Source organism: Micromesistius poutassou (assembly GCF_964030765.1).
Source record: "Micromesistius poutassou genome assembly, chromosome: 3".
Taxonomy (NCBI): Eukaryota; Metazoa; Chordata; class Actinopteri; order Gadiformes; family Gadidae; genus Micromesistius; species Micromesistius poutassou.
The window spans coordinates 591,639-603,916 of NC_140273.1; the positions used below are offsets into that span (position 1 = coordinate 591,639).

General features: G+C 45.7%; 1 protein-coding gene across 2 annotated transcripts; it reads left to right on the plus strand.

The window, feature by feature from the left end:
• Positions 1 to 240: 240 nt before the first annotated feature.
• Positions 241 to 11,841, plus strand: LOC311340703 (multidrug and toxin extrusion protein 1-like). 2 transcript variants are annotated; one of them, XM_084465580.1, is made up of 17 exons: positions 241 to 304; positions 625 to 880; positions 1,350 to 1,451; positions 1,857 to 1,925; positions 2,781 to 2,929; positions 4,737 to 4,779; positions 4,883 to 4,927; positions 5,020 to 5,117; positions 5,354 to 5,451; positions 6,478 to 6,659; positions 6,913 to 7,021; positions 7,538 to 7,613; positions 9,545 to 9,614; positions 10,271 to 10,403; positions 10,527 to 10,621; positions 10,877 to 10,940; positions 11,091 to 11,841. In XM_084465580.1, the coding sequence occupies exons 2-17, from the start codon at positions 632 to 634 to the stop codon at positions 11,309 to 11,311; spliced, it is 1,803 nt and encodes a 600-aa protein (XP_084321706.1). In that variant the 5' UTR covers positions 241 to 304; positions 625 to 631; the 3' UTR covers positions 11,312 to 11,841. The 2 variants fall into 2 exon arrangements, with proteins under 2 accessions (XP_084321706.1, XP_084321705.1); XM_084465579.1 differs by lacking the exon at positions 241 to 304 and having other exon boundaries at positions 560 to 880.
• The last annotated feature ends 437 nt before the right edge of the window (positions 11,842 to 12,278 follow it).

Genomic DNA, 12,278 nt, shown 5'->3' on the forward strand with positions numbered 1-12,278 from the left:
TGCGTGCCTTTGTGTGTGTGTGTGTGTGCGTGCCAATGCGAGCGTGTGTGTGTGCGCGCTTGTGTGCGTGCCAATGCGAGCGTGTGATTGTGCGTGCGTGCGTGCGTGTAGCTGGGGGGCTGCTGCTGCACACATGGCGCCGCCTCTCGGGGGTCCTCCCCCACTATAAAAGACTCCGACGCAGCGACTTTCAGTCACTACACTGCTGCTGAGGTCCCTCCTCTCGCTCCCATTGGGCAGTTCCCCCACTGTGGATGCCGGCGCCCCACTGAACTAATAACTGTAACCCTTGGCCAGGCTTCAGGTTGTCGAACTATCTTTATTCTCTTCTTATTCAGAGTTAAATGACAGAAACACGGCACGTTGGAACTATCATCTGTCGCCCAGGAGAGCCGAGGCTATACAGTAACGCAGTTATAAGTGATAGCCTCGAACGGGTGCGCCCGTTGTTTCAAGTGATTGGCGCGCATAACGTAACAGGCTATGATTTTGATGTTTGACCTTAGTGTTCAGTAGCAGACGTCCATGAGTGGTGCGTGTGTGTGTGTGTGTCCGTCATCCTGTGCAAGTAACCTGAGTAATGACACTCGTTCCTACGGCGCAACCGCCAATGTGTACACGCAGGTCAAGCATGGACAGAGCAGAAGCGGGACCCATCGGGATTTATTCGATTCCGAATCAGGACAAAATCAACATGGATATTCCTAATTACAAGTTGAAAGAGGCGTCGGAGAGCCAGAAAGAGATAGAAAACTCCTCAAACGTGTACGAGACCATCAAAGAAGAGCCTACACGCGCGTGTTGCTCTCGCCTGTCCAAGTTGGTCCCGAAGGTCTACCAGGATGAGATAGTCCACATCCTGAAGCTGGCCGGACCGGTGGTAAGTCTTTTTGGACACTTTTATCGTTTGCCCTGTAAAACCAGGCTAAATCGTGAAATTCTATTAGTTTTGTTTTTTTTCTTTTTACTTTTTTTTTTTATACTTAAAATATGACCTCATTTACCGTCTGGGGTTTAAAACTAAATAGGAATATCTGATTGTGAAGCTACTATTCAAATCAAGTTTATTGTGTGATAATTGTTGTTTAACTGTTTGATTTTCTGGTTATTTTCTGGGGTTAAACATGTCCCCCCTGGACCTACTTACTATCAACCGATATGTTTTAGTCAGACACGCTTGTGTGGGTTTCTCCATGACAATATTTGTGAGGATTTAAATTATTTAAAAAGAAAAAAAAAAACACAAATAATCTGTTGAATTATCATCTGTCATTTGGCGCTGTCATGCTCACTGGCCAACAAAGGCCTGCTTGTTTCTAAACTAATAACGTTCTCTGTTTCCCTTGTAGATGGTCTCTCAGATGATGGTCTTCCTCATCAGTTTTGTCAGCACGGTGTTCTGTGGTCACATGGGGAAGACAGAGCTGGCCGGCGTGGCCTTATCCATCGCGGTGAGATTGTTTTAGCATCTGTATGCGTTAATCCCATAGGTTAATCCGTCATTCCGGGTGTAGTAGTACAGTTGTATGACACCTGGCTCTGCCCACTCAAAGACCTCTTATGTCACCAGGTTATAAACCCCATGGGCTAGTTCAAGGACACAGGATGTATCATCATACTGCAATTTACAAAGGGAGGCTGTCTCACAGACACTGGAAATCATTGATTCATCTTGATGTTGGTTCAAGGAAACACAATAGTGATGTTTAACCAGGATGACCTGAAACCGACCCTTTCTAGGATGGATGTTTTCTACGTTGAGCATCTTCTACGTTCTTCTACGTTTCTACATTGTGTGTACTAGTTCTATCGCATGATGTGATACTTCACCCTAACACCTTTTCTATTGGTTTCAGGTGATCAACATCACCGGTATTTCCATTGGCAGCGGTATGGCATCGGCCTGCGATACACTCATATCCCAGGTACTATATCCACTACAGAGCGACACGTGGCTCAGGAAGTAGAGCGGGTTGGCTGGTAACCCGAAGGTTGCTAGTTCGATCCCCGGCTCCTCCTAGCTAGAGGGTCGAGGTGTCCCTGAGCGAGACGCCCTCACCCCTGACTGCTCCGGATGAGCTGGCTGGCGGCTTGCACGGTCGACACCGCTGTCTGTGTGTGTGAATGTGTGCATGAACGGGTGAATATTACACACACACACACACAGACAATCGTGCAATAATTGCAAAAGAAAACGGTACATATTATCTATTTTATATTTTTACGCGTACATTGCACTACTGTCTTTTTACTCTTTATTACTATTTATGTGTTGTGTGTATACGTGGGTGCCGCTACAATTTCGCCGTACACTGTACAATGACTAATAAAATAAATTCAATTCAATTCAATATTAGGCAATATTGTAAAGCACATTGAGTGGCCAGCGGTTAGAAAAACGCTTCATAAACGCAGTCCATAAATCCACTACAGAGCCTATTCTTCGATTCACATCCCTTCATGCCTAACGACCGGATCTCCCTCGCCGTCGAAAGACCTGCCACAAACAACAGCGTTCACACGGGTTTACGCTGGGATCCAGTTTGTTTTCTTGTGCCTGCCGCCCCGCGGTGTCGGAGGTGTCACGGCGGTTTTGTCTTAGCTCTGCCTCGGTGTGTGTGGTTGTTCCTGTGACGACGGGGCTCTCTCTCTCTCTCTCTCTCTCTCTCTCTCTCTCTCTCTCTCTCTCTCTCTCTCTCTCTCTCTCTCTCTCTCTCTCTCTCTCTCTCTCTCTCTCTCTCTCTCTCTCTCTCTCTCTCTCTCTCTCTCTCCCTCCGCAGACCTACGGCAGCGGGAACCTGAGGCGGGTGGGAGTGATCCTGCAGCGGGGCATCCTGATCCTGCTGCTGACCTGCTTCCCCTGCTGGGCCCTGCTGGTCAACACCGAGCCCATCCTCCTGCTGGTGCGCCAGAGCCCGGAAGTAGCCAGGTTAGCCCTTCGCTAAAGAAGTAGCCAGGTTGGCCGTTGGCTAAAGAAGTAGCCAGGTTTGGCCGTTCGCTAAAGAAGTAGCCAGGTTAGCCCTTCGCTAAAGAAGTAGCCAGGTTAGCCCTTTGCTAAAGAAGTAGCCAGGTTGGCCATTCGCTAAAGAAGTAGCCAGGTTTGGCCGTTCGCTAAAGAAGTAGCCAGGTTTGGCCGTTGGCTAAAGAAGTAGCCAGGTTTGGCCGTTGGCTAAAGAAGTAGCCAGGTTTGGATGTTCGCTAAAGAAGTAGCCAGGTTGGCCATTGGCTAAAGAAGTAGCCAGGTTAGCCCTTCGCTAAAGAAGTAGCCAGGTTAGCCCTTCGCTAAAGAAGTAGCCAGGTTTGGCCATTGGTTAAAGAAGTAGCCAGGTTGGCCGTTGGCTAAAGAAGTAGCCAGGTTGGCTAAAGAAGTAGCCAGGTCGGCCGTTCGCTAAAGAAGTAGCCAGGTTGGCCGTTCGCTAAAGAAGTAGCCAGGTTTGGCCGTTCGCTAAAGAAGTAGCCAGGTTGGCCGTTGGCTAAAGAAGTAGCCAGGTTGGCTAAAGAAGTAGCCAGGTTGGCCGTTGGCTAAAGAAGTAGCCAGGTTTGGCCATTCGCTAAAGAAGTAGCCAGGTTTGGCCGTTCGCTAAAGAAGTAGCCAGGTTTGGCCGTTCGCTAAAGAAGTAGCCAGGTTGGCCGTTGGCTAAAGAAGTAGCCAGGTCGGCCGTTGGCTAAAGAAGTAGCCAGGTTGGCCGTTCGCTAAAGAAGTAGCCAGGTTGGCCGTTTGCTAAAGAAGTAGCCAGGTTGGCCGTTGGCTAAAGAAGTAGCCAGGTTGGCTAAAGAAGTAGCCAGGTTGGCCATTGGCTAAAGAAGTAGCCAGGTTTGGCCATTCGCTAAAGAAGTAGCCAGGTTTGGCCGTTCGCTGAAGAAGTAGCCAGGTTTGGCCGTTGGCTAAAGAAGTAGCCAGGTTGGCCGTTGGCTAAAGAAGTAGCCAGGTTTGGATGTTCGCTAAAGAAGTAGCCAGGTTGGCCGTTGGCTAAAGAAGTAGCCAGGTTTGGATGTTCGCTAAAGAAGCCTGAAGAAGCTTGCAGCCTGATTAGCCAGGCTGTCTGTGGGAGTTTGTACTGAGTCAATGAGCTGGGGTTTTCCTACCTGAAAGGTTCCCCGGTCGGTTCTTAGAGTTAACATGACAGAACATAATCTCCCATTCACAATCAGAATAGAAAACAGAATTATAATTTGATTGATTAATATATTTTCAATTAGCATGTACACTGAGCTTTACTGTACATACGTTTACATTTAGGGCGTTGACGCTTGCAATAAGTACATTTGTCAGAAGAAAGGGAAACAACAATATATCGCTGTCGGTACAGTAAGGATGTTCATAGAACCAAGTGCCAAGCACTAACAATCACTAGGTTAACCCATTCCCCGTATACAACAAAAGATAGCGAGGATAAGATGCTGCATAAGGCTGTGTACTATTTGTAAGTGACAGGACATACAACATACAATAAGTGCGTAAGATGGGTGTGGGGGCTCACAGAACATAATCTCCAATTAACAATCACCATAGAAAACTGAATCATAATTAGATTGATTAATATCTCTTTAATTAACGGGTACACTAAACTTGACTGTAAATATAATAATATCGCCGCACCATAGTTTCCATTCCAAACATTTTATTGCCAAAATAATAAATGTTATCCTTGCTAAAGGATTGCTCTATGCTAGATGGAGGGTGAATGATCCTAACTCTCTTTTCACTTTTTCACTTTCCTACCGACCCCCTGAAGGCTCTCCCAGTTCTACGTGCAGATATTCATGCCCGCCCTGCCGGTAGGTCCTGCATTCCTCTTAATGTCAGAGCCTTCACATGGCTCTTTCCACCGTCAGTACAAACCTATAAACCTAATTTATATCCCCCATCTTGTCTTTGCAGGCCGCCTTCATGTACCAACTACAGGCCCGCTATCTTCAGAATATGGTACGCAGTTTGAACATGAAGCACTGGTTTGATGTGCGTCGTTTTGATATTCTATGTATATATATATGGTGTTTTTATAACTGCGGTCCTAGGGTATTATATGGCCCCAAGTGATAACGGGACTTATCGGAAACATTCTCAACGCCATCATCAACTATGTCTTCCTCTTCCCTCTGGATATGGGTGTCGGGTGAGTACCAGTGTAGATCTTTAATAATTACATCATAATAATAATAACAACAGTAACACCAACCAAGCAATTGCATTGATACAGATGTGTCACTTTTACAATCCTCCATATTTGGACATTTTGAGTTTTCATCAACTTTTGAAACCAGCAGAATGAACAAAAGTCTGTCAATGAACCTCAAACACCTCCTGCCTACCAGTCGTTGTTCTCTAACATGGCCCCTGTCTTCAACACAGTGGCTCTGCAGTGGCCAACGTCATCTCCCAGTACGTGCTGGCTGTGTCGCTCTTCACCTACATTAACTGCAGGGGACTGCACAGGACCACATGGGGAGGTGAGCTGTTCTGCCCTTTTCTTTTGCTCAGACTTCACTGACTGATTCGATCATTTCGGAGGGAGAAAGCCAGAGATGGCGGTTTAACGTGGTTATTATGCTATAATAAGAGTTGTCGTGTGTATCGAAGGTCTTTGTAGATAAACCTGAAGTGCACTCCTGTAGTTATTACTGCTCTGTCAGGAATCACTCATGTCATAGGTTTGGAGATATGGTTCCACTATTTTCTTGTGCTCCCTCCTGTAGGATTTAAATCATGACGTACAGACATAAGATGTAAGATACATAATACCAACAGCAACGTCTGACCACAGGGAGTACTATACAATCCCCCATGGGGTACATGCGATATCTCAACCCATTGTATAGGATATATGCAATACGGAGCCAAACCAATCAGGTGGAGGCTGGGGTGGTGTTGGGCGAAATTCCGCTCAGCACTTAACTTTGCAGAGTGTTTGGAATAAAAGGTCTTAAATTGATCAGTGCATGTGCGTTTGATTGGACCGCGTTAGCTGTCAGCTTATGGGGGGCACATGACTAGAGGTCATTAGAGAATGTAATGTGATGTACATTTTAGAGCTTGGCGTTTATCAAATCACAATAACTCTTGGGTCTTTGATTTGTTTTAGTTTTGAACCTTACCGTGTTTAATGTTTGACACAGAGTGATACAATCGATATTGTAACTCTAACTAGTAATTATTCTCTGGCGCAAAGGTGAAATCCTTTTCCTGCAAAGTAATGCTTGATTTTTCAGCAGAATGATTGTTTAATTGTATCATTACTAACATATCCTAGCTAGCGATATATTGTTGTTTATCTTTCTTCTGACAAACGTACTGATTGTAAGTCGCGTTGGATAAAAGCGTCTACTAAATGTTAATGTAAAGTATCTACTTTGGTCCCTGAGCAAAATGAAAGTTAAAAGAGGTTGGTTGGTACATAATCTCTTAGACTTGACAACCTACTTGGCCCTTTCAGTCTATATCTGTACATGGCTGACCCATGTAGCGGTGGGTTACAGGCTGGTCCCGGGAATGTCTGCAGGAATGGGGTCCCTTCATCAAGCTGGCCATTCCCAGCATGCTGATGCTGTGCCTGGAGTGGTGGATCTTTGAGCTGGGAGGGTTCCTGGCCGGCCTGATCAGCGAGGTGGAGCTGGGAGCTCAGTCAATCGTTTACGAGCTGGCCACGTTGTCTTACATGGTGATTCCAGTGAAGCATTACTTCTTTCACACGTCAGCATGACACAGCTTTTGTTGTACCTCGGTCCACGAGGGCCTTGTTCAGAAATGAGTCGCATGTCGCCAAAATCTATCAAAATGTTCTCAGTAAAAGTAGTAAAAGTTAAAATCAAGATGGGCTGTGCTTTAAACCCACCCATACCTGCTGTATTGCTTGGTTAAGATCCAATTTACACACTCTATATACTGTATATAAATGTCATGTGTTTCCACAGTTTCCTCTGGGATTCTCGGTGGCAGCCAGTGTGCGTGTTGGAAACTCTCTGGGTGCTGGGAAAGTAGAGCAGGCCAAGCTGACCAGCAAGGTGACCATCGGCTGTGCAAGTATGTCCGGCTAAACTTCTTCATGAGGGTTCTGCTGATTGGTCCCTTCTGCAGAGTTCTTCCTGGGCCCACTCGGGTTCGGGGAGTTTCTCCTGGCTTATTGAGTTCTTAAACAACCTTATTTATGGTGGCTGTACCTCAGAATGAGCTCGTGTTAGGCCGTGACCACAGGGAATTTGTAGTTGACGGGTCCACAGTATACACAAAATGAACCCCAGACCGCAAAAACAAACCCAGGGTTTAATGTTAATATGTCTCGATTTTCATTGGATTACATTTTATGTGTTTATTTTAAATGTCAATGTTAACTTCCAAATTGTAAGATAGTGTTTACACAATATAACTGCTTTAACCAGACTCTTAACCATAACCCTTATAACTTCTCCCTTCGTTCAAAAGGGTCTCATAACATGTTATTTTAACAAATGTAAAACATTTATGAAAGCTACTGTATGTCATATTGATTTGAAATCCAATTCTTTCATAGCTTAGCCAACGTGTGTTTTTTTGCTACAGTCATAGTCTCCGTTTTCGTTGGAGCTACTCTTGGAATCCTTAAAGATTACGTTGCCTACATTTTCACCAAGGAACAGTAAGTACAAGGAACATTGTGTGTACTGTGTGTACTTTGAACTGTGTGTTCAAAGCTTCTAGGTGATGGCTCCTTATGGCTGGTTCAGACTACACGATTCTCAGATATTCCTCCACGATTTAACATGTCACACTATGCGATCACAGCGCCAGGAAATCAGGCTTTGTCTCGTCGGAAGATTCGAGGGTGCGCTGCTCTAGATAATCTTTACTTTGTATCGTTCACGATACACGCAGCAACAAAGTGTCAATGCAATGGATCCTGAGTTCCTATACTACGGTCTAGGCATTATGATGGCGGTCAGGGTTAGGGTTAGGGCGTAGTACAGTGAAGTCTAGAGAGATGCGTGTTGCGCGTCCCGACAAAAGCCTGTCGGCACGCTAAAATGTCCAATCACTATGAAACGTCCCCTGTTGTCAGCGATTACATAGCCAACGTGGTCTTATTATAGCCCGATCATTAACTAAAAGCCACATGGAAAGAATAAAGCATCCAGCATATGATTTCAACAATGTGTGAGGGCATAGGCAACAGCTGGTCGCACAGTGCAATGCTGATGGAAACCAGCGGACGAGTGCAACCGCAACCTGCCCCACAATTCATCCAAGTAGATATTACTTACTTACTTTTTTTCCACCCAATCCAACCAACCCGCGGATTATCCGCGGTGTCGATATGATACGATACGATATCGTATCATATCAAACTTTTCGTTGTGGGGTTTTCGAACGTTGCAGACAAAAGAAAATCGCAGATCGCAAGCATGTCACATTACAAGGCCTCGTCTCGTCGCCGACTATTCAAAATCGTGTACGACTCACAAATTTCTCTGCGACAAACGAATCAAGGCAAAATCGGGCTGAAATCGAGTAGTCTGAACCAGCCATTACACCTGCTTCTACCTTCCAATGTACCATAATTGTAGGGCTGATGCAAACAGGTGTTGGACTCAAAAGCACGACTTGTTTCGACAGGCAGGTAGAATCAGAAAGAGTAATCTTTACTGTAGGCAATGGTTGTTCTGCCGGCAATTTGTATTCACCCTGCAGCAGGGTCTACATTTCTTTCTGCTTCCGATACGCTTCCGATACGGGAGCCAATCACCAAGCTGGCTTTTCCCCCTGGCGCGCTATTGGCTGGTTTAACACAATGACGACAGGTAAGTGACGGCAAGCAGCCAATTGCGCACAGAGTCGTTTGAACCATCACGGCTTGATCACGCCTCTTGTGCTGAAGAAAATGACAGCAGCCTCCCCAGACCAACGTGCAATCTACGACTGAGCTCGGTCTTGCAATAGCCAGGCTAGTAGGCAGTAGTAATCAGGGCAAAGGTACAAAAACGTTGAGGCGACAGAAGAGTCGAGGGGTCGATGCGGTTCATAGGATATTTAATAGATCACTGGTCACTCGACACAGACTGGCACAGAAGGAGGGAAACACGTTAAATTCACTAGGAGGGGAGAGGTAATGAGGGACAGGTGAAAATAATTAACGCGAAGGGGAACACGCACGTGCAAGAAACACAGGGGCACGAAGTGACGTAACTACGGAGCAGGGCGGGACGGGACAACAATGCTACACACTCTTTACTCAATGACAACCATTGACTCAATGACAAACTCCAATACATATGGTTCACTATGATAAGGTCCAAACTCTCCGTTTTGACCTTATCATAGTATTGCATTGATACCAATATCGGTATTGGAAGTTGACTAAATGACAAAATGACCAATACGTATGGTTCACTATGACTTATCATAGTGAACCATGACTTATCATAGTGAACCATATGTATTGGAGTTTGTCATTTAGTCAACCTCCAATACCGATATTGGTATCAATGCACCTTTACTCCATACATTTCTACTGTGTGTCTGCATTGTCCCCACCAGCACAGCTAACATAACGCTCTTTGCTTGTATCCATAGAGACATTGTCCAAAGGGTTTCTGACGTCATGATCATATACAGTTTCTTCCACCTGATCGACTGCATAGCGGTGAGGAACAAACTCGCTGAACACAGGGACTACAAGCCTCAGCCAATCGGTCATGTGTCCTTACACTTACATTCAGGGCGTTTAGCAGACGCTTTTATCCAAAGTGACTCACAATAAGTACATTTGTCAGAAGAAAGAGAGACAATATATCGCTGTCGGTACAGTAAGGATGTTCATAGAAACTTGTTAGTGCCAAGCACTAACAATTGCTAGGTTAACCCATTCCCCGTATACAACAAAGGTAACTAGGATAAGATGCTACACGATGCTAAGTACTATTTTTTGTAGTGGAAGGACGTACACTATACAATAAGTGTGTACATTAAGTGCCAGGACGTACACCATACAATAAGTGTGTACATTAAGTGCCAGGACTTACAACATACAATAAGTGTGTACATTAAGTGCCAGGACTTACACCATACAATAAGTGTGTACATTAAGTGCCAGGGCTTACAACATACAATAAGTGTGTACATTAAGTGCCAGGACGTACACCATACAATAAGTGTGTACATTAAGTGCCAGGGCTTACAACATACAATAAGTGTGTACATTAAGTGCCAGGACGTACACCATACAATGAGTGTGTGGGGGGGTAAGGCGTCCTGTGTACAGTACGATGACGGTGTGCGTTTGTGTTGTGTTCTCCACAGGGTGTGATGGGTGGCGTCATCAGGGGGGCGGGGAAGCAGGGCATAGGGGCCCTCTGTAACTTTGTGGGCTACTACCTGGTGGGCTTCCCCATCGGGGTGTCCCTGATGTTTGCAGCCGGCATGGGCATCATGGGTAAGGGAGAAATAAACCGCAACACACCTGCCGAAGCGATCGTCCAATCAGTGATTCAATACACGATAACACAACATAACATTCTCTTGATGTTTTTGTTTGCCGTTTCCTCCTTCCTTTCAGGGTTGTGGACGGGTCTGTTATTTTGTGTATCGATACAGGCCGCGTTCTTCCTGGTTTTCCTGTCTAAACTGAACTGGCAGAGGGCCAGCGATGAGGTACGGTTGTAGAGCTGGACTCCGAATGCTACCGGCCCCAAGAACACTACTGACGTGTACAGTGAAACAGCTGTTCCTAGCTACATGGTGAACCCGCTGTTGTTACATGATGGGTTAAACCACTGTTCTTACTGCATGGTTAACCCGGGGTTCTTAAATGATTGGTGAAACGGCTGTTCTTACATGCAGACATACCCGGTGAGACCGCCCTTGTGACATTCATGGTGAAACGCTGTTCTTGATGTCTATGAACAGGCACTCGTGAGGGCTGGAGTCCAGAGGGTCCAAATAAAAGACGGGATCGAGATGGACAATGAAGGTAAGTAAAGACGTCTTGTTTGTTTTGTCTCGCTGACTCGTCAGTAGAAGCTGATTATACACGACAACACACAACTCGTTTCCTTCGTTTGTTTTTTTTTCTAACGATGCCGTTCAAATTTGGCGACCGTTCGTGGCGTTCATCGTCCAGCCGGAGTCCCGGACGCCCCCCAGCTCGGTGTGGGCCCGGAGGCGGCGGGGGAGGCGGCGGTCCCGACCCCGGACATCCAGATGGGCGGGGCCACCACGGTGGGCGTGGTGCTGTCCTGCAGACAGCTGACGCTACGCCGCGGTCTCGCCGTGCTGCTCTCGGTCTCCTCCATGGTGGTCGCCGTCCTCCTGAAGAATCTATTTGTTTCCCTGCTCCAATAACATGACAACCACCACAGCAACCACTTTGTGTGTGTGTGTGTGTGTGTGTGTGTGTGTGTGTGTGTGTGTGTGTGTGTGTGTGTGTGTGTGTGTGTGGGGGGGGCGTAAATGCCATACCCAAATAAAACATCACAATTCCAGCTGTCTATCCTATCTCCGGTTGAGGCGATGCCTCTATACTGTATGTGGCTCATTTGTGACGGTATGGAAACGCCCTGGACTGTGTCTCACCAGACAGCCCCTAGATGGTGCTAGAGCACAAGGTAAATGCAATTCGCCGGTGAGTGAAGACCATGACGTGAAACGCAATTCCTCAATTCATATTTAAGGTAAAGTCAGTTAACACAATTTGTTAACACAATATGTTCCAAGTCTGCTGGGCTTCTTGTTGCACATGTTTGAGGTAGCCTAGTCACTTGATCGAAGGTTCAAATTATAATTGTTTCTCTCTTGCACTTTGTTATACATGTCACGATGTTCTACACTTTGTCATACATTTCACGTTTCAATTCAGTTGACAGTTACCTTCAATTTGCATTTACCGTTTCACAGCAGCGGAGGGAAATGTGTGGTTTCTCTCATGAGTTTGTGATCGTGTTGGTGATCTTTTAATCTCTTAATAAAATATATAAATCTACCAACCATGTGTTCTTATTCCTATAGCGAATCTGCCCGCTGTCCAGCTGTCTTTTAGAAATGCAGCACTGCAGCATTGTTGTAGTTGCTCCGATATTGAGTTTTCCCAGACTGACCTGTAACTTAAGTCAGATAAAAGCACCTGCTGAATGATGTAATTGTTAATCAAATTTTTTAAATGTATTATTTAATCAAATGAAGTAGGCAAATTGGCATCTCTCTCATGATGCATATAAATTATATAATTCAGCAAACAATGCTTCCTTCTCAGACAGAGGGGAGGAGAGAGTGAGAGGTCACGCGTTCAAATATATTTAATGTGACCGGCTCT

Bases quoted from the DNA above. Each gene is read 5' to 3' on its own strand.
- LOC311340703 (XM_084465579.1), top strand. From the start codon at position 581: ATGACACTCGTTCCTACGGCGCAACCGCCAATGTGTACACGCAGGTCA. The intron at 6,660-6,912 runs GTGATTCCAGTG...GTGTTTCCACAG, and splicing joins TGGCCACGTTGTCTTACATG to TTTCCTCTGGGATTCTCGGT. The intron at 9,615-10,270 runs GTGAGGAACAAA...TGTTCTCCACAG, and splicing joins ACCTGATCGACTGCATAGCG to GGTGTGATGGGTGGCGTCAT.